General features: G+C 38.2%; 2 protein-coding genes across 2 annotated transcripts; one reads left to right on the top strand and one right to left on the bottom strand.

Moving 5' to 3' along the window:
• The first annotated feature begins 5 nt into the window (after positions 1–5).
• On the top strand, positions 6–9,574 carry LOC117290251 (zinc finger protein 91-like). Its single transcript, XM_033771546.1, has 4 exons — positions 6–191; positions 2,140–2,262; positions 3,035–3,145; positions 4,740–9,574. The coding sequence occupies exons 1-4, from the start codon at positions 80–82 to the stop codon at positions 7,805–7,807; spliced, it is 3,414 nt and encodes a 1,137-aa protein (XP_033627437.1). The 5' UTR covers positions 6–79; the 3' UTR covers positions 7,808–9,574.
• Positions 9,575–12,305: 2,731 nt separating this feature from the next.
• LOC117290976 (protein NipSnap homolog 2-like) lies at positions 12,306–20,139 on the bottom strand. Its single transcript, XM_033772567.1, has 10 exons — positions 20,051–20,139; positions 19,328–19,452; positions 18,600–18,645; positions 18,115–18,209; positions 17,467–17,537; positions 17,184–17,324; positions 16,498–16,529; positions 15,248–15,342; positions 14,309–14,392; positions 12,306–13,556 (listed from the first exon to the last, which is right to left on the bottom strand). Exons 1-10 carry the CDS (start codon positions 20,137–20,139, stop codon positions 13,492–13,494), a joined length of 843 nt encoding a protein of 280 aa, XP_033628458.1. The 3' UTR covers positions 12,306–13,491.
• Between the last annotated feature and the right edge of the window lies 1 nt (position 20,140).

Here is a 20,140-nt window from a genome sequence, read left to right as displayed (position 1 = left end):
TTCTATCAAATTAATCGCGTCGTTAAAATTTCCCCCGCTATTTCGCTATTTGCTTCCAATATTTGCAAAGCCTAGTGCGATGGATGACCCTGATTTTTCAGTTTCTTTAGTGAAACTAGAATCTACAAATCAAGATGAGCATGTTGATGATGAAATGCAGACCACATCGAACTCGATTGGCAATTCAAAAGGTAAACAAAAAGTGCACATCAATTTGTGAGGACCCAAACTGCATCCAATTCGTGATAAAAGGTGTTTTTCATTTTTGTTCAACAGTAAATCCTTGTTCTTGTAATTTTAGTTTCACTGGATTTTCTCGAAAATTATCCTGATTTGCGTTGCATTTCATTTGATTTGATCATATTTGTTTTATAAAATAACAATAAATTTATAATATATTATAGTTATATTAAAATTACATAATAAATCATTGTGTTGTGTGTTACTGAATACAGTGTTAGTGTTACTGTTACTTACTCATTACTGTCATAAACCTTATATAAAATCAAGTTTAATTTTAAGTTGTAAGTATAAGCCCATTTATTAATTTTATGATTTGTTTATTTTAATTTTTTTTATATTATATTTTATTAATTTTATAATGTGTTGTGCCGAGTAAAAAAAGAAACATGTTAGCGTCCAGGTTTCTCAAAAAAAGGAAGGAGGAGGGCTTTTTATTTTTTATTTTTTATTTCAAGATGGCCTTCTTTTTAAAATGTCAAAATCCATTGTTTTTTCTACTGCTCAAACACACAATACATAAACGAAACGTGTTGTACAACTTGTACAACATGTACTACAAGACATCCAGGCAAAACTTTATTATTGTTTTAGCTGAGATCGTTTAAAATATATCACTTTTTTCATTATGAATTTTGGAAAAAAGAGGCGGCCTCTTAAAAGGAAGCGGGCGGGGACGCTAAACATGTTTCTTTTTGTACTCGGCCTCAACGTAAATATGAATTATATTATTCATATTATAAACAGCAAATAGGGCCTACTACTACAAAGAATGGCTAGTGTAGCGTACAATGTATTATTACAAAAAGGCCAATATTTAAAATAACCTACAAAAAAAAGAAAGAGAGGATCTGAAAAATATCCTCGCAGTCTCTCTTACAAATCCACTTACTGACACAATTGTCAACCAGTTTTTCTTCTGGTTCTCATTATGTTCATCAACTACACCCTGACGACCTGACAAAACTACGAACATACCCAGACAGACATGTAGACCCTTACCATAAAACTTGTAAACATTCTTACAGTTTTGTGTGAATCTCGATCAAGGGCTACCTCTCCATGAGTCAGCAGTGTTGGAGTGTCACTGAATGGAACAGCGCCATCACTTTTCAATCAGTATATTAAACATAAAACGGTCACACTAAATACTGACAACTCACAACAACAATTTTTAAATGCACTTTAACAGAACATTTTAACATAAGTCAACGTTAAATATATGCACACGAGTCATATGCATCTAAATCACTTTCAAACTGTTGAAACATTTGTATTTTTAATTGTAAAAAAGTGTTTTTCACCCCAAATTTAGTAACGAACGGAAATATTCGCCATGTTGTCTATTCGACGTACTTGGACAATTCTATTACAGAGTTGTCGGTATTTAGTGTGACCCACATAAAAAAAAGTTTATATAACCAAACTAGTCTATCAATACTAGTCTGTAATATAAAATATTTTTTTAAACAAACTATTTTTACTTGTAAATGTACTTTTTCGCCCTGCTTGGCCGCCAGTGCAGTTAATAAATAAACCATAACAATAATAAAAAAAACAGGTCTAACTGCAGAACTGAAAAATAAATAGTACATACGAGTGCCAGTTTCATTTATAACGTGATTAACAATCACATCAGGCAGGGTCACGGGTTGCTGTATGCGGCTTACTCGATGTCAATGAACCATGAATGTTCAATTTGGACATTTTTCTTTCAACCTTTTTTGCAACATTTCATTTCAATTGTCAAAATGCATTGTGGGAAGGAAAAGGGGGCATTTTGTAGGTCTATGTATCAAGGATGTGGTACAAACTTAACAGAAGTTCATAGAAAACTTTGGGCCTACCTGTGTTGTCGTACTTTTTCTCTCTCTTACACTTTTGTATTTTTGTCTCCAGATTGTCAGCTGCTTTGGGAGTCTTTACGGAGGCAGAGTCAGCTGGATAGAGTTCTGGATACTCTGATCAACAAGACTACTCGATTGGTTGCAAGAATCCAGGCTCAGACTGCATCTGAAGATGGTAAGGGGTTTGTGGAAAAATTAAGGATTCTTCCCTATGCACAGGCTAGTGTACAGCAATAAGGGCAAAAACAGGGCCGATGCGTGTACATTGCTGGTTGATACAAGTGAATTACGTTTTGTATGTTTTTTGTTTTTTTGTTTTTTTTTTCTCTTTTTTTTCTGGAATTAAGTTTTCAAAATCATCTTCTTTTAACTTGTTGAATTTCTTTAGATTGCACAGTGGAGCTTTGAAAACTAAAATATGAACATCAAGTAAAAAGCATACAGACTTCATTTCACTTCAGCGTGCTTTGACAGAACTTGGGCAATTTGGGTCCAGAAGGCCCAGTTTCATAGGGAGAAGCTTGAATAAATTGCTATGTGATGGTATTTGTGATGGATAATACACTATTGGGGAACAACTTAAAAAATATTTTAGATGTTGGAAATTTGTGCACTGGAAGGGCAGTGAATACAACTGCATATTACACATTTTTAACATTAGGTATAGTTGAAAACTGGTCATGCTTTCACCACTCGCGTTTAATATCTGTCATATTTTAACTGACTGTTATTTTTAAACTGTACACTTCGGCTTTTAACAGCTGTATTGCAGTATTTTAATAAACCATGAATAGCAATGATAAATAATGAGGACTCTATCAACTTCAAAACAATTTTGAAATAAAATCGAAAGTTTATAAAATTTTAACTTCTCTGAATGGCCCCTAATCACTCAAGGAGCAAATAGTTTTTAGTGTCAAGATTTTTTATTTATTTTTGTTCTTCAGATAGTGAGATAGCTGTCCAACTTCTCTCCCAACTCGGTGTTTTATTTGTGGAGGTGGAAACAAGTGAAGATGGTGTTAAAGAGAAGAGATACACTTTTGTAACTGACGTCGGTAAGAAAATTAAACAAAATTAAACAAACTATTTAAAAGTTACTTTTTGTTTTGGTGCTTTAATCAGCCCACATTTTCCAACAAGTTGACCAACCATTTGAAATTGTTCAACTGCATTGGTTTGTGAAGTACATGTATGTGGCACAACTGTACACAGAACAATATGATATAATGCACAATACTGCATTGGTTGCCAAGTAAAGGAACACGTTGCCTTGGATCGGTCGAGTTTGTAAACGTTTGTTATAAAATGCATAGGATTAGAAACATATTTTAAAAGTAGAATATTATGATCCACACAAAAATCACTCGAAATCGACTAACATGGTCGGCCGTTTGTGGGAGTCAAATTTTTTACTCCCATAAATGGCCGACCGTGTTAGTTCGCAAAGTAAAAGGAAAATCACGCAATTTCAAGGCAAATTTGTGTAGATCATTGTACAAACGCTTTTCAAAGACCAACTCGACCGATCCAAGGCAACGTGTTCCTTTAAATTTCACATTCATTTTTAAAAAGTTACTGCTTGTTTACCTTGAGGTTTGCACATAATGTACATGTTCTTTGCTGCTCCAAAGTTGTGGAATACTCTACCCCCCTTGTTTACAGAGGTTGTAGCTCAGTAAGTTTTACTTTCAAGACCAAAGTGCAATCTTTCCTTGTAATTGCTTTAAAGGGAAGGTACACATTTGGTAATTACTCGAAACAAATATTATTATAAAAACTTACTTGGTAATATAGAGCTCTTTATAGTATAAAACATTGTGAGAAACGGCTCCCTCTGAAGTACATAAATTTTGAGAAAGAGGTAATTTGTCACTCAAATAATAAAAGACTTCTAGCCAGAAGTCTGTTATTCCTATCTGAAAGCACACAAATTCGTTCAACAACATGAACAAGGGTGTTTTTTCTTTCATCATTTTCTCGCAACTTCGATGACCAATTGAGCCCAATTTTTCACAGGCTCGTTATTTTTTGCTTATGTCATGTATGTTGGGATACATCAAGTGAGAAGACTGGTCTTTGACAATTACCAAGCCTGCTCCTTCCCTTTAATTGGTTGTAGCTCAGTAAGTTTTACGTGACCAAAGTGCATATCTTTCTTTGTAATTGCTTTAATTTTCGAAAATATTGAAATTTGAAGAACTTGTAAATCTTCTTCTGATTTGTGTTATGGAAAGCACTAGACTGTAGGACTTGTTTGGTTGTGGGGTTAGTGGCCAAGTGCGAAAGTCAGTGGACCAGTGAATGTTTTGTACCCTGGAGTTTACACATGTACTTACACTGTTAATTTTTATCCCCTGCACGAGGTATGATCATGATAGGCATATTTTTCCAAGCCCTGCAGAAATACAGTTAAAGGCATTTCTTTCTGAAAGATTAAATTTAAATAAAAATATCAGAGGGTCCATCCCCTTTGGTAAAAAAAAAGACAACCACATAGGGGAAACATTACCGGATCTGTGTTTTGTGAGACACAGTGTAAATAAGACACTCATTTAATCCCACCTTGAAAAGGTTACCTCCAAAACTCATACATTTTGAAGAAATTGCTTTGTTTAATTGTCATTTGACTTTCTGTTTTTTCACCAACAGAGGCGCAACAGAACAAACAGACCAATGCTGAAACTGTGCAAGACATCATCCAACCAGAGGAAACCTCAACACCACCAGTCTTCCCGGCTGCCAGTATCCCAGTCCAGCAAGAAGAGAGTGACGATGACATGGCAGATGGCTTTGAGGTCGAGCAGGATGATGGCAGCGAGAAGGAGAACACTGTCAACAATAGCGACGAGCCAACCCCAGAGACCTCCTGCGACAAGTGTCATAAAGATCTTGGCTCTACCGTGATGCTCGACTTCCATAAGCTGCGCCACTGCGAAGTCACAAAGAAAACGCGCGGTCGCTCCCGTGTGAGAAGATGCCCGACTTGTGGGGAAAATTTCAAGCCTCAGGCGAAGCTGTATGACCATCTCTTGTCTGTACACGGTACGGATATAACTGAGGCAATGAGGATCCTTGACGAACTTGAGACTTCTGAACCAGAACTGCCGAGTAAACCAGTTCCGACGCCTGAAAAATCCGGCTCGTCTAAAGCAGTTGGCATGGAGGCATCCCCAAAGGTGATGAAATGTGAAATTTGTGAGGAGTATTTCCAAAACCGAATCCAGCTCCGCACTCATCTGATAGAAGAGCATGATTTCTCTCGACAGAAAGCAGTAAGTAGCGTCTGTGAAGCTGTTAAATTAGCGCAGCAAGAATACACTGTTACCAAGGAGGTGGCTCCCAGTGGACAGTATCACTGCATTAAATGTAACTCTAATTTTGATGAAAGTCAGAAGCTTGTTAACCATATGGTGTCATTGCATGACATGACTGTTGAGAAATCAGAAAAGATTGCCAACAAACGGCGCCTGGAGCTTGAAAGTGCCAAATTTGCCTGTGATCTCTGCACGAGTAGGTTCAGCGTGCGGGGAAGACTATCAAAGCACTTGCTTGAATTTCATGGGCTCCTAATTAAGGTTGTCAGAAGCAAATTAGAAAAGTCGTACCCTCGAAAGAGTGATGCTGGTTTTACATGTGACCTTTGTTCAGCGACGTGCTGTAAGCGCTACGTGCTGTCACGCCACTTTGCTGCAAAACATGGCCTTACAAAAAAACAAGCTAGGAAGAAGACTGATAAACTGTACCCATTAGGGGATACTGTCGAAGCAACAAGTGTTTCGACAAGAAGCAAGGTACACTCAACGGGAAAAAGTAAAGCTCAAGATGTCAAATCTCGTAGATCTCTAAGAAGTGCGCTTGATAGAGGAGTGACATCTAAAACGCCAGAACGCACATCAAGAAGATTGGCCATGAAAGAAAAAAGCATTTATGTGGAGGAGGATGAGGAGGATGAAGGGGAGGTTGGTGAAAAGGGTCATGCTGAGGCAACAGAGGATGGGTCAAGTCAAGGTAAAAACATGAAGAATGACAAGGAAGAGCTAAATGGGAAGGAAGCCAAATCAGTCGACCAAGATGAGACGGGAAGTGATAATGATGACAAAGAGAAGGCGGATGAGGAGGACAAAGATGACAGTGAAGACGATGAAGAGGCAGAATTCGACATGGAAAGTTTGGAAGGTACACAAAAGACTGCAGAGCAGCCGAAAAAGAAAAGGGGTAGACCGAGAAAGATTATCGATGATGGTGGGAATACATCATCTAGGACAGACGATAAAGAGGAGGAACCAGCTGAAGAGACCATTGGGGAGTCTCCCAGGAAACAAGGGAGGTCGCGAAAGAATCCAAACCCAAAACAAATGGAACAAAAGATCCCCAAGAAAAGGGGGAGACCCTGTTGGAAGCCTGACCCCGATGGTAACTACAAATGCACGAAGTGCGATAAAACTTTTCTGAACTTATATTATGCGAAACAACACATGAACTCAAGACACAATAAGAAGCCGGCTTTCAGTTGTAGCACCTGCAAGAAAGAATTTTATTTCAGAAACACGTTCATGCGCCATCTAAACTGCCACAAGAACGAAGAAATGGGGATCAAGTTCACCTGTGAGTTTTGTGGCAAAATATTCTTTGATAAGTATAGTCTTACGTCGCACATCAAGTGCCATAGTGCCGAGAAGCCTTACAAGTGTGAGTTCTGCGGCAGGGGTTTCTTTCACAGTTCTCTCCTGAACCGTCATCGCAACTTACACACAAAAGATGTCGAGTACAAGTGTACCATCTGTGATAGAGTGTTTTATCGAAAGGGCGGCTTGACTTATCACATGCTGTCTAAACATGAAGAAAAAAATAAATACGTATGCTCCATCTGTGGGCAAGGCTTTGCCACGAAGAGTACCCTGACCGCACATAAGCCAACGCACAATAACAGTCGCCCCTTCCAATGCGACATCTGCGGACAGCGAGTCAAGACTAAAGGCAACTTGAAGGAGCACATGTTGTGCCTCCACACTGACAAGAGGGATTTCAAGTGTGAAATCTGCCACAAGACGTTCAACCGCAGTCACCGCTTGACTCTACACCTCATGATGCACCGGGATGAGCGACCGCACAAGTGTAACCTCTGCGACAAAGCCTTCCGCACCAGGACCAACCTGAGGGTTCACGTGAAGTGGCACCAGGATCAGCGGGACTACCAGTGCGAGCAGTGCGGCAAAACCTTCCTGATCTCTGGCAACCTCGATCGCCACATGCAAACACACAAGAATGGAAAAACTCCCCGGAAAAGAGCAACTCCGAAAGCGCCACCAACGGAAGACATCAAGATGGACTTGCAGAGTGCAACCACAGCTCAGCTCCCACTGGTAACAGATGTGGTACAAGCAGATGACACTCAATATCAGACTGTCCAGAATATAGTGGCAGAAGGGGGATTTGAGTCCGATCTCCCGACTCTTGCTTCCATAGCTCAACACCTGTCCACCATGAACATCCCAGTGTTCCAAGTTCCCAATCCCTCCACTCCAGGTGCCATTCCGGAGACAATCAGTGGTCCTATACCAGTGACCATCCAGACTAACGATGGTACATGTACTCCGTTACCAGGGTCAGTGATATCTGATTACGGTCAAGTCCCGAGTCATCATCAACAGTTACAGAGCACTCCTCTCACTCAGTCAGTACAAGGTGATTATGACATGGAGTTGGCAATAAATTAATACTGAAATTGTAATTTGTATATATTTTCATAATGATTGGAACCCAATTGGGAGACCAAAGTTTCCTAGTTGGGGGACTCAATGTTCCCCAGTTTGGAGGCCCAAGGTTTTTAGGGAGCTAACTCGATGGTTCTCCAGAAACCATATTGCAAATTAGATTTGTACTGTCTAGTACAATGGTTTGCTTAGTCTCATACTGTTTAATTTGAATGTCTCAGACTTTAGAGACAGTTGCTATGTCAATGGTTTGCGGAAAGATTTTGTATAGCAACTCCAGGGCCCAATTTCATTGTGCAGCTTAACGAAAAGCACATTTAACAAAAGCAAATTTTTGTTCTTACTGCAGCTATGAAATTGGGCCCTGATGAGCAAAGCCTTGTACCCCTGTGCTAGAAACATTCCTTCAAAATTCTGTTTCGGTGTTTGTCCTCTCTTTTGTAACTGCGCAAAAGCTTGCAACGATTCCTGTGACAATAGCAACTGTCTCTTTTGAATAGTATAAGGAATTAATTGAAGCGTTAATTTGTGACTAAGCAAGTCATTGCACTAGACAGTATTCAGATCCAACTTTGCCAATCGCTTATTAGAATGCCCAGAGTTCCAAACTGAGAGATTTACAATTCCCAATTTGGAGACCCCCATTATGCCTTCTTCCTCATTAAACAGGGGTGCATGTGTAAAGTTGGTCATGTTAGGAAGTGTCTCAAAAGTCGGTCATGTATGAAAGCGTCTCAAAAGTCGGTCATGTATGAAAGCGTCTCAAAAGTCGGTCATGTATGAAAGCGTCTCAAAAGTCGGTCATGTATGAAAGCGTCTCAAAAGTCGGTCATGTATGAAAGCGTCTCAAAAGTCGGTCATGTTCTAGGTGCACAAGAGTGTTCCCGTGGGCACATGCCTGCAATCCATTGGACAGCAAGAACGTTTCTCTAGGCTGCATCACTGTGCTGAAGTACGAGACCAGTCCTACAGGAGTGAATTTGCACATTTAGTATTTTTGATGTTCCAATGGAACGTTCTGGCAGTTCAAAGGAACGATACATGTGTGAGAGCTGGAATACCTACATGTATCTGATCAATATATAACTTTTCTGATTACTCCGACTTTTGAGCCACTCCCTTCATTATCCAGTTACCAGTGATCCTCTACACTGTAAAATTCATTACAAAATACTTTAAAGAGAAAATTATGAATAAAAGTTGGAACAATTTCTAAATGCTGTAACGTTTGCATTTCAACATTAACTTTCACCTTGGGCAGTTGGGTACAATTTATATTTGGCAACAATTGCATGTTATGTTTTGTTAACATCAAAACTTTGTAAATGTTTTTGTACAGCTCTTTGTTTTCTTTCCTAAATAACTGGCATTCTTTTGATATTGATAATTTTAAAAGGTTTGTACATACAGTTTTACTTTTGGAATTTGGGTTTCTTTGCGATAGGTTACTGAGCTGGAAATTTATATGTTAGTTTTTTATTATGTAGGAAGTTATTATTAATGTCAATTTGAGTCTAGAGATGGTGAAAGTCTATCCATTAGATGTCATACTAACATAATTCTAAACCTTGTTTTGTTTATAAAACAAATATTAAAAAAATAGAGAGGGGTTCAATATTTCAATCAGAGAAACGGTTCAGTATGAAACTTTTCTCAGATTGTGTATTCCAATTACGAATTATATTTCCTGCATGGACATAAACCGCTCCAGATTGTTGGCAACACCTCAAAAATGCTACCAACTATTAAAAGGTAAGCTGTATTTATAATCAACATTCATAAATGATTGTTTGAGAGGACATCACGAGGGGGTGTTTAAACGGATGATATAACCACAGCCAGAAGTGTATAAATATGGGCGTGACACGCAAGCTTGCACCTGTGCTTAAAGACAGTTTATTCATTCCTATTGGTCGAGAGCAACGGCTGGAACACCTGTGCCACATCTCGCATTACGCACATGCCAATCTCCTTATACAATGTTATAAGGAGTTTTTACCAGAGGGTCTTACCATTTCATAGCGGCTCGAGTAATTATCGCATCCAGACTGCGACCGGTATTAAACAGTGTTTAAAACCGGCCAAGCACATATTTATTCCCTTAGTAACAGACAGTAGAATTAAAACAACCAAAGGGTTTGTGACACCAAACATGCCAAATGTACGCTTTGACTTTAAGAGTCGATACTATATTGGACCTGTTAACTTACTTCTGTTGATCATAAGAAAACATCGGAAACTAACCTTTTTTCGAAAAACATTTTCTTTTTATTTTATTGAGTTTAACATTTTCAAGTTTGTTAAATATAACTATCGGTTAGAAATTATAACCACAGGGGTAATTCAAAATATTTACAGTAATAATTTTGTTGTAGATACATGTACTTTTATCACATTAGATATTTAAAGACAGTGGACACTATTGGTAATTGTCAAAGACCAGTCTTCTCACTTGCTGTATATCAACATATGCATGAAATAACAAACCTGTGAAAATTTAAGCTCAATCGGTCGTCGAAGTTGCGAGATAATAATGAAAGAAAAGACACCCTTGTCGCAAGAAGCAGTGCGCTTTCTGATACTTGATTTCGAGACCTCAAATTCTAAATCTGAGGTCTCGAAATCAAATCCGTGGAAACTTACTTCTTTCTCAAAAACTACGTCACTTCAGAGGGAGCTGTTTCTCAAAATGTTTTATACTATCAACTTCTCCCCATTACCTTTAATCAAGAAATGTTTATGATAATTAACTTTAAGTGAGTTATTTTTTTTCCCATGAGGAGTTGATCTGAAAAAGAAGTGCAGTGCACAAAACAGAATTTGACCTTAATGCCCCTCTCACACAACGTTTGTACTTTTTGACACTGCAAACACATCACAGTCATGATTTGATTGTCAGAAATTGTAAAAATGAGGTCATACTCGAATTTGCAGGAACAGCTACCGCTGGATCATCACATCATCATGAATTGATGTATAGACATCCTTGGCAACACCCTATTCTACAGTCCTAGCCATAGTTGCGGCCAGCAACTCAGAATGGCCTTATTAATAATAGTATAATGCAAAAAAGAATGTGTAATCAATTTTATCTGATGAAATAATTAAACGATGGACTTGTGATGTTTTTAAAAGCCTTTGATGATTGAACCAGAACTAAGACTGTTGCTTGTTTTAACTGCACATTGTTTGAAATGGTTTAGAGGTATGCTCCAATAATTTGAAAGTGGTAACAAAACATGTTTGTTGTGTAACGCACCTAAATGAACCCAGTGCACTTGTCGAAAAGAGAAGAGGTTTCGTTCTGGTGTTCCTGGTTTGATTGGCTGCATATTGCAACACAGCACTTTGTAAACCATTACATGGTGATATGTACTGTAAAAGGAGTAGGTCCCATAATTTAAACATAGTCCCATATACATGTACCTTACAGGAAAACAATTAATGTTAAAAGCACCTCGAGTGTCACTGAGTGACGGATTTGCGCACTACAAGAAGCCACTATTAATCAAGTTATCCTAATGATGTTATGTCTTGCTGGGATGACTCAATAAATCATTGGCATTGACACATTAAAATATTAAACACGTTGAAGTGGTATTAGTCATGTAAGAAAACTTCAGGTTGAAAATGAACTTTAAGGTCATCCTGAGCTTTAAAGATGCTATGTCAGATTTTTGGCCCCAAACATTAAAAAATAGATTTTTTTGAGTGAATGGTATTTAAGAGTATCACCCGCTCTAACGAAACTTTTACTTTTAATGGTCAGGAACCATGACGAAAATTTAAAACCTTTCTTATAAAACACATAAGAATTGGTCATGGACATATTGTCGAGATACCGACAAAAACTAATTTTGAGCACTTTATTTCACTGCTACTAATAATTGGCGGACTTTTTCGAGCAATGGCTCAAATGAAAGCTTGTAACTTTCTCGACCCCCATCAAAATACCTATTGAATTTTAAATCAAAATTTTTGGGCCAAATCGGCCAAAAAACTGACAAAGCATCTTTAATTTGTAAAACAGCATTGACTTCATAGTTTTGTTAATTAATTTCTGAAGGAAAAACTTAATGCCAAAATCTTGTTTTCATTTCTCGGTCTGACAAGAAATTTATTTACATATTTATTTTTGCTGTAACACTAAACTCACATAATTCAAAAAGATTTAATTAATTCGTTTAAAGCCAGTGGACACTATTGGTAATTGTCAAAGACCAGTCTTCTCACTTGTTGTATCTCAACATATGCATAAAATAACAAACCTGTGAAAATTGGAGCGCGATCAATCGTCGGAGTTGCGAGATAACTATAAAAGAAAAAAACACCCTTGTCACACGAAGTTGTGTGCTTTCAGATGCTTGATTTTGAGACCTCAACTTCTAAACTTGAGGTCTCGAAATCAAATTCGTGGAAAATTATTTCTTTCTCCAAAACTACGTCACTTCAGAGGGAGCCGTTTCTCACAATGTTTTATACTATCAACCTCTCCCCATTACTGTTTACCAAGAAAGGTTTTATGCCCACAATTATTTTGAGTAATTACCTTTTGAGTGTCCACTGCCTTTAATCTGTTACATAATAGAACCAAACTGCTGCAATGTTATAGATCATACATTGTGAGTCGCTGTGTGAGCGGACAATTTGACAATTTGGTAATTTGGACATCTAAGATCAAAACAAATTGTTTACTCAGTTCTCAAAAATCTGTAACATGTCAAGCTTGTTTCTTATAACCATAGCATTTCAATCAAAACATTACAAAGGAAGTTTTCTACCATGTCCATCTTTATAATATGAGGCAAATATGCGATTATTTATCCAATGGTTCTTCTCAGAACCACTACTGAAAAGAGATGTTCACATGGTGTTACTTGCAAACCTCTCTTGGGTTTTTAATCTTATCGACGGTGTTTTTACAATGAACACACCATTTTTAAAAACTTGATAATGCCAATGGACTGTTTTGTATTCATAAACAAATAATAATTAATCTTGAAAATTCCATGTACCCTATTACTCTGGATTTCTAGCCAAATTGCGTGGAAAATGTCAAACTACCCTGGATTGAATCTTAGAAGAAAAAAATTCCCCTCTAGGAATCCTGCCAATGAGAGACTTTCTGGGACGATAGGTGGCAGCAGACTTACCGGGTATATCCATTGTTCTCAGAATTATGCGCATGTTCAGAACTACATAAACAATAGAAATTTACCCGGTAAGTCTGCTGTCACCTAGCGTTGGAAAGTCTGATGATGTAAAAACAAGCACATCATTTCCAGTGGTTTCACCGAAAGTGAACTACAATGCCAATGATTTATAATCGAAAGAAAGCAACCGCCATAAAATCCAGTTTTACTGTGAAAAAAAACACCCACAAAACATTTGTAATGTTTTCCAAGTATCTCAAACTTCGTAACTAAGTCACACTCCATCTTAGAATCCGGAGATTCACAAACAGCAGAACAGTTGTGTTGAACTTAGAAAGTAAAACTTGCACCATAATCTAACAACTCGGTAAAAATCTGATATTCAGATAAACCGGAGCCATTTTTCTTGAAACGTTATTTCTAAATAAATTCTCACTCCAATATAAAGTCATCACTCTACTGACTAGATTCCTTTTTGTTCATAACATGGTATCTTCTTCATGCTCGACTTGAAGGAGTTGTTGATTTTTTTTCTCACTGAAGTGGTGAGCACGGCAAGGGGATCATTACTCGAGATTCCATCTTACGGATCAGAGGAACTGTACAAACAATACATAAAACAAATGTTAAGTAGGAATTGAAACTGTGCATGGTTGAAATATGATTCGCAGTAAAGGATATGGGGTGGTTCTGAAACGAACCATTGGTTTCAACTCGACGTTTAGATCAGTATGCTCTCAAAAACTGTATTATGCAAGCTTGTTTCTAAAAAATTATGCAGCTCCAGCAGAGTCCAGCTTTCTCCACAAGCAATCAGAGCATACTGATCGAAACGTCTGGTTGAAACCACTGGTTCTTTCAGAACCACCCTAACATCCCCAACTCATTTAGAGCTAATTATTACATGGTGTTACTGCAAACCTTTGCTATATAAAAATGTTCTCTATTTTCATGGACTCAAGCTCTGTTGTTTCTGATCAGCAGAGTGTGCGTTTGGGTCCCTGTTGTGACACTTGTGTCCTTAAGCAAGACTTGTGTCCTTAACCAGGATTGCTTCGTAAAGTTTGGGAGGTAGTGCTTTCTGCTCTACCAGCCAGGCTTCTGATTTGTATTTGTATTTGCACACATTTATTAGTTGCTTGATGGATGATAACCAAGCCTACATCCGTAGATTGACTGTAAAGGGGGTTTAAACCATGTTTCAGCCCCAGGAGTAAGTGTCAACGGCCCCTGGAAAAAAATTGATTGTACATGTAGCCCACACCTTGAAGTGGCCTTCAGGCCTTGTGTGTCTGGCGACTTGCATAAAAAAAAAGTCAAAAAAACTTTAGTTGCTTGGTTAAATACTTGCCTGTGTAGGCTACACAGTTGTCCCACCCTGGGTTCTGCCATGCCTTCTCACGGATTTCCTTCCTGGTCTGCAGATCAGGGTAGGCTAAGGATAAAAAAGCACAACAACATGTTTTCCATCATTTTATGAAATTTGAAGAAAAAAAAGTAGTCAATAAAAGATTCATGATGGTTGTTCTGTTTTTGATTTTGAGAAGCGGTCTTAAATGAAAAAAGTTGTCAAACTTGCAGCGAACTGACTGTTGTAGCTTATTGATCAGTATCAAAGAAGCACATATGGCTTAGTTGGTAGAACGTCAGCACGCTAAAGCGAAGATCGTTGGTTCAAACCTCGCTCTAGTCAATTTATTTTTGTTCAACTCCAAGTTTATCCAGTCAGTTTCCCTTGAGGTTTAGTACTTGATCAAAGAAGATATTAGTTGAGAAATAATTTAACCGGCATTTAAGCCAAACAGATGAGGGACACAAAACATGCTTAGAAAGAGTATTAGTGTTTAATGACTCATGAAATAATCAAAACAATTATTTTCGGGAACTGTTTTACTAATTTCTCAAAAACTGCAGCACCTCAGCAATTAATATTTTAAGGGAAACTTTCTACTGTCATTATCTTTAAGCCGTGTAAGTTTAATATAAATTTGCGAACGTTTGTGTTTTGTGTCGTACAAAAATTACCCAAACCCTTTAACCCTCCCCTCAGACAGTGCAAAAGAGGTTAAATCTGAGATTATTAGCAAATATGTTTTTAATTTATTTTTGTTGTTTCCCAACTTATCCCTAGACCCTCTGAAAGGTGTTGGGCATGAACAATATTGGTAATAGCTTTATTTACCCAGGCTAATTAAGATTTTCCTGAGCGCATTAAAATACAGTGGGTCTCATGCAGGCAGATGGAAGTTTTTTGTCAAACGCATGGAAGGGTTAATATTCATAACCTTACCCCATATGTGATGCACCAAATAGAGATCTCCAACTTGTGTAAAGAGACCGGCTACTGCCTCACTATGCTCTCGTCGATGTTTGATGCCATTTTTCCTGTGAGACAAAAAATATTGTATCATTTATTTAAAACTTGGCATCCAACAAAGTGAGAGAGATTTTGGCACAGACCAATATACATAATATGCTCACACACTTTCAGTCTTCACCCACAAACTGGTATATCGCCATGACATCATCACCTAACACCAAACAACACCTTTTTTTATAAATTAATTTTATTTTTATTTTTTTTAATGCAAGTCACCACACACACAAGGCAACTTCAAGGTGTGGGCTACAATCAATAATTGTTTCCATTTGCCACACTTCTTGGGCTGAAAGAGGGTTACTACCCCCTTTAAAGTCAACATACAGATGTAGGTTTGGGTATCATCCATCAAGATGTTGCCTGGTAGAGCAGAAACCATGGTTAAGTGTCGTGCTTAAGAACACAAGTGTCATGACCGGGACCAAGTTTGAATGCGGCGCTTATAACCACTGGCCATGACATGCCACTATTATTTTCAGAAGATGTCCATAATGCATTCAGGGTTCAAACAAATTTTTGTTTTGTTTTAATCTATTAAATCATGTTGTACCCTATGCCAAGGAATCGAACAGCCTCTCGCCATCGGGCAAGCTTGGTGGTCTAGTGGTACAACATCGGCTACAGCTCTAGCAATGCAAAGGTCGCAGGTCCAATCCCACCGGAGTGATTTGCCTGTGGATTATGTCACACAACTCGAGAAAGTACGGAGTATTCAGTGCTTAATACACATCGGTGTAACAGTAAAAAAAAACAAGTTGCACTCAGGATAATCGTGAGAAAATCATCGAAGCATTATTCACTTTATGATGATACCAAACTTTCTTCAATACTATAATAACTTTACCCCAAAGATTATTTGTCCATGCAATGAACTTAATATTGGGTTACATAATTTTCATACATGATAAGTTGGTCTTAGTCCCGAAATCCTATTGTCCGTCATGCGCATTGCATAATTTTAAAATTGAAATCGCTTAGCAACACACAAAATTTAGGACATAGTACAGATTTATGAAATCATATGTAATGCTTGGCGTGTACTTTTATTTGTAGGCATTGGCCACAACGCATTATGCACAACACGTGACAGACAAAACAATTAAATTAGGCCATGCAATACGCATCTCTGATGGTTTGAATTGTATTTAGTTTACACTTACCAGTTGTTGGCCCACTCTATCAAAGTGCCAGGCTGTAACAAAACACAAGAAAACACAAACCAGTTAAACTCAGGTTATTTTGTTGTTTTCAGTGTCGTGGCAACAAAAAACAACTGTCCATACAAAACTTCTAAATTTTTGTAAAAAAAAAATCATGGCAATTAAAACACCCACAAAAGGCATGAATTGTTTTTGATGCCTCCGATACCTCTGATGCTTCGCTTTCATGGCAAGCCTTGCTGCGCAAAATTCCCTGCTAACCCCCAAAATACGCTTGAAGTGCGGATTTCCCTGCTTCCATTAAGCGCCAATTCTCTGCTTACGTTAAGCAGAACCATGAAATTGGGGCCCGTTGGTTAAACTATAAGTAGTTGTAACTGTTAAGGTGGAATAAACATTCATTGAAGTTAATCTTGTTAAACCTTCTACGTACACCAGCTAAGAACATAAAGAACTGGGCCCAATTTCATAAAGCTGTTAAGCAGAAAATACTGAGCACTTAGCAAATTTCTTGGCAAGCAAAAAATGAGTGGGGCACCAGTTGCATCAGTGTAAACTCATATCGAAGTTTTGGCTGGTAACCAGTTTTGCCAAGGAAGATTTTCCATGCTTAGCAAGGTTTGTACGCTTACTGGCTTTATGAAATTGGGCCCAAATGAAGTCATATTAATCATGTTAATGCCTACCCTAAGGTGATAGCTCCTGAGTTCGTAGAGATTTCCTGTATCCGTGGGTTGTGGCTTTCCCCAGAAGCTGAACGGAAGAAGGAGTGAGTTACTTCTGTCCATCAACATCTCACCTCGGAGTTTCTTATACTCGTTATATTCCTTAGAAAATGAAAACAAAAACAAAATTAAGCAAATGCAAATTTACTTATAACTTTTTACTCGTAATTACCAATAGTGTCCAGTGCCTTATAGTCATAAAGTCTTGATGATTATAAGAAGTTACATTTGTGGATGACCTTACCTTGTCCTCCCATAGTTTTTCTGACATTGTCTTCACACCATGGTAACCAGTATCGTAGAACCAGATGTGAACTATAACAAAGAGATACAAGATAAAAAGGTTATTTTAAAATGTGGATTTCCACGATTTGTTATGTTCAAAGGTTAAATGTCCCAATCCTAGGTATGCCTGACCCCATAATGTTAACAATTATATAATAACAAGTTCTTACATAGCGCATTTCACAATAACCGTCTCAATGCGCTTTACATTAGTGCCCTGGTCAGTAGGCCAGTGACATTCATTTTAATCTTCCTTAGCTCCCTATGGAGTATACAACTCTCAGCTGCTGTATGGACATAGTTGCTTTTTCATTCGCAACACCAACCTCTTCCCTCGCAGGTACCCATTTATACCCCTGGGTGAAGAGAATCATTTAAAGTAAAGTATCAGAGCACAAGTGTCATGACCGGGACCCTAAACAACACTCGCATGACGTAACCACCAGAGCTTGAATTTGCTGCTCTTAACCACTCACCCATAACACCCATGGAAAGCAGTGTGTTAGGTGTGTGTGTGTGGTACTGAAACCATGAAACTGAGAGAAAATGAGTGGTACAGTATGAAGGACTTTCGGGTTGTAGGGAGGGACCGGGTGAGGTTGCTTACCTGCTTGATCCTGATGCCCAAAGGCCGTACTCCAGCTGCCAAACAATCTACAAGGAAAGTCTGGATTCTCATGAATTCTCTTCAGACAGTGCTCTCTGGAAATCAATGCAAACACAAAGACAGATAAAGACTGCATCAACAGATGTATTCACAATGCTAACTAAACTGTGGATAAGGCGCCTTCAGACAATTTACCCCATGGCAGGGCCTGATACTTCATGGAGGCAATGAAGGCGATTGCCTCCATGCCCCCTGGTCATTGCATTGGTGCCCTAGAAATGCTCCATTAGAAGTTTACAATTTCCTCTTTGAGCATGTTGGGTCATAGGATGCCCTTTACCAGGGAGAAAATGCCTTGGTGTCCTTGCCCTTTCAAAGACAAATCATACAGGATTGCATTGGTCTGAACGTCCAAGAAGAAAATGACTATTAGCCCTTTGTTTTGCCTTCTCATTTCCCCAACAAATAATGAATTAAATACTTACGATGCTTGAATATAATCTCTCATCCTGTCCGGTTTGATATTATGTACTGCAAAAACACAGAGGAGAGAAAACAAAAATTTGACATTTAGAAAAAGTGTAAAAACCTACAACATGCCTACGAGTGCAACACTGCAAGCAAAAACACCGGGACTGGTGTGATTTTGCACTGTCATTCTGAACATTCATTTTGACCAGGATCCAAAAGACATTTCGATCTTGCTTAGACCATTTCTGATCATAGCAGGGCTGGAATTCACCAAGGCACAGCCTCTGTTGCCCCTGGTCTCTGGTATCGGTGCCCCTTCAAAGAGTTTCAACAAGAAGTGCCCTTTGCAACATGAAAATTGCCCTGCTCAAAGACGCAATTCCAGGTCTTCATTTGAACTGGTCTGGGCATACTCAAGAACATTGATTCTCAAAAAAACATTCAAACTGGGATAATAAAGTTCTTATCTTATCTTACTTATCTCTAGCCAATGGGCTAGCTTGGTAGACTATTGATAAGACATTATGCTGTCGTAGCAATGCAAAGGTTGTGGGTTTGAATTCCACCCAAGTGATTTGCCTGTGGATTTTTTACCCCACAGAACTAAAAAAAGAACTGAATACACATTGATGTAATGGTAAAAACAAAACTACATGAAAAAACATCAACACCTGTTGTTGATTGGATAATTTGGATCGTGAAATTAAGGTAAAAACTGTCATTATCAACAAGGATTGCTTACTCTGCATTTCATATACAACTTCTTTATTTGTGAGCGTTTCTGAGTGTGCTGCCTTAGCTGGCTCGACTTTCTTGACATGGAGTAGGTTTTTCAGCCATCCCTCGTTTTGACTGGAAGAGTACGGTCTGAAGAAAAAAAATATAAAAAAATATACATCATTATTTATTGCAGTGTACAAAATTGGTCGTCACGTAATTTTAAAAAGAGAACCAACCAAAGCCTTCATTATTCCTAAACTACCGCCTATTTGGCTCAGCAGAATCTTGAAAGCCAGTCAGTAAACTAATAATAAAAAGGGGAAGGGTGCCTTTGTTTGTCAGTTTGTTAGTTATTTTGGCTGCTCGTCAATTCTCCTCGTTGTGTTGTGTGGTTGTGCTAAGTTCCACTGGTATTTGTATTGTTGTATTTTAATGTAGTAGCTCTAAGTCTAACCCACACAGATTCATTCACAATCAAAGCCTCTTAGTCTTATTATCCCCCAACATGCCCCAAAACTCAAAGAGCGATATAAACAAATGGACTCCTGTATTTTTCCCAATGTGTACGTACCACTGCACACACAGCACAGAGTTCACTGACACAGATTGTACGTGTTTGATTTGATAAGAACTATTTTAACAGACTTTGGCTAAAATTCAAAACCATATTTTAGTTATAAATACCGATGCTAACTCATTGAAAATGACTGAAATATAACTTAAAGATGTGTTCTGTAAACAGTACCTTTGCAGAGCCTGTGCATGTTTGACAATCCCTGCATTCCGCAGGAAATGTGAAGAGCGAAATAGCAAATGTCGTCCATTCATCGCCATT

Source organism: Asterias rubens, chromosome 5 (assembly GCF_902459465.1).
Source record: "Asterias rubens chromosome 5, eAstRub1.3, whole genome shotgun sequence".
Taxonomy (NCBI): Eukaryota; Metazoa; Echinodermata; class Asteroidea; order Forcipulatida; family Asteriidae; genus Asterias; species Asterias rubens.
This window is presented reverse-complemented; position numbering and strand designations above follow the sequence as displayed.

Coding starts and splice junctions, on each gene's coding strand:
- LOC117290251 (XM_033771546.1), top strand. CDS start 80: ATGGATGACCCTGATTTTTCAGTTTCTTTAGTGAAACTAGAATCTACA. Junction 2,263..3,034: donor TCAGACTGCATCTGAAGATG/GTAAGGGGTTTG, acceptor TTTGTTCTTCAG/ATAGTGAGATAGCTGTCCAA. Junction 3,146..4,739: donor CACTTTTGTAACTGACGTCG/GTAAGAAAATTA, acceptor TTTCACCAACAG/AGGCGCAACAGAACAAACAG.
- LOC117290976 (XM_033772567.1), bottom strand. CDS start 20,139: ATGGCGATGAATGGACGACATTTGCTATTTCGCTCTTCACATTTCCTG. Junction 18,646..19,327: donor AGTTGTATATGAAATGCAGA/GTAAGCAATCCT, acceptor GTGTTTTTGCAG/TACATAATATCAAACCGGAC. Junction 16,530..17,183: donor TCAGGAGCTATCACCTTAGG/GTAGGCATTAAC, acceptor GTTTTGTTACAG/CCTGGCACTTTGATAGAGTG.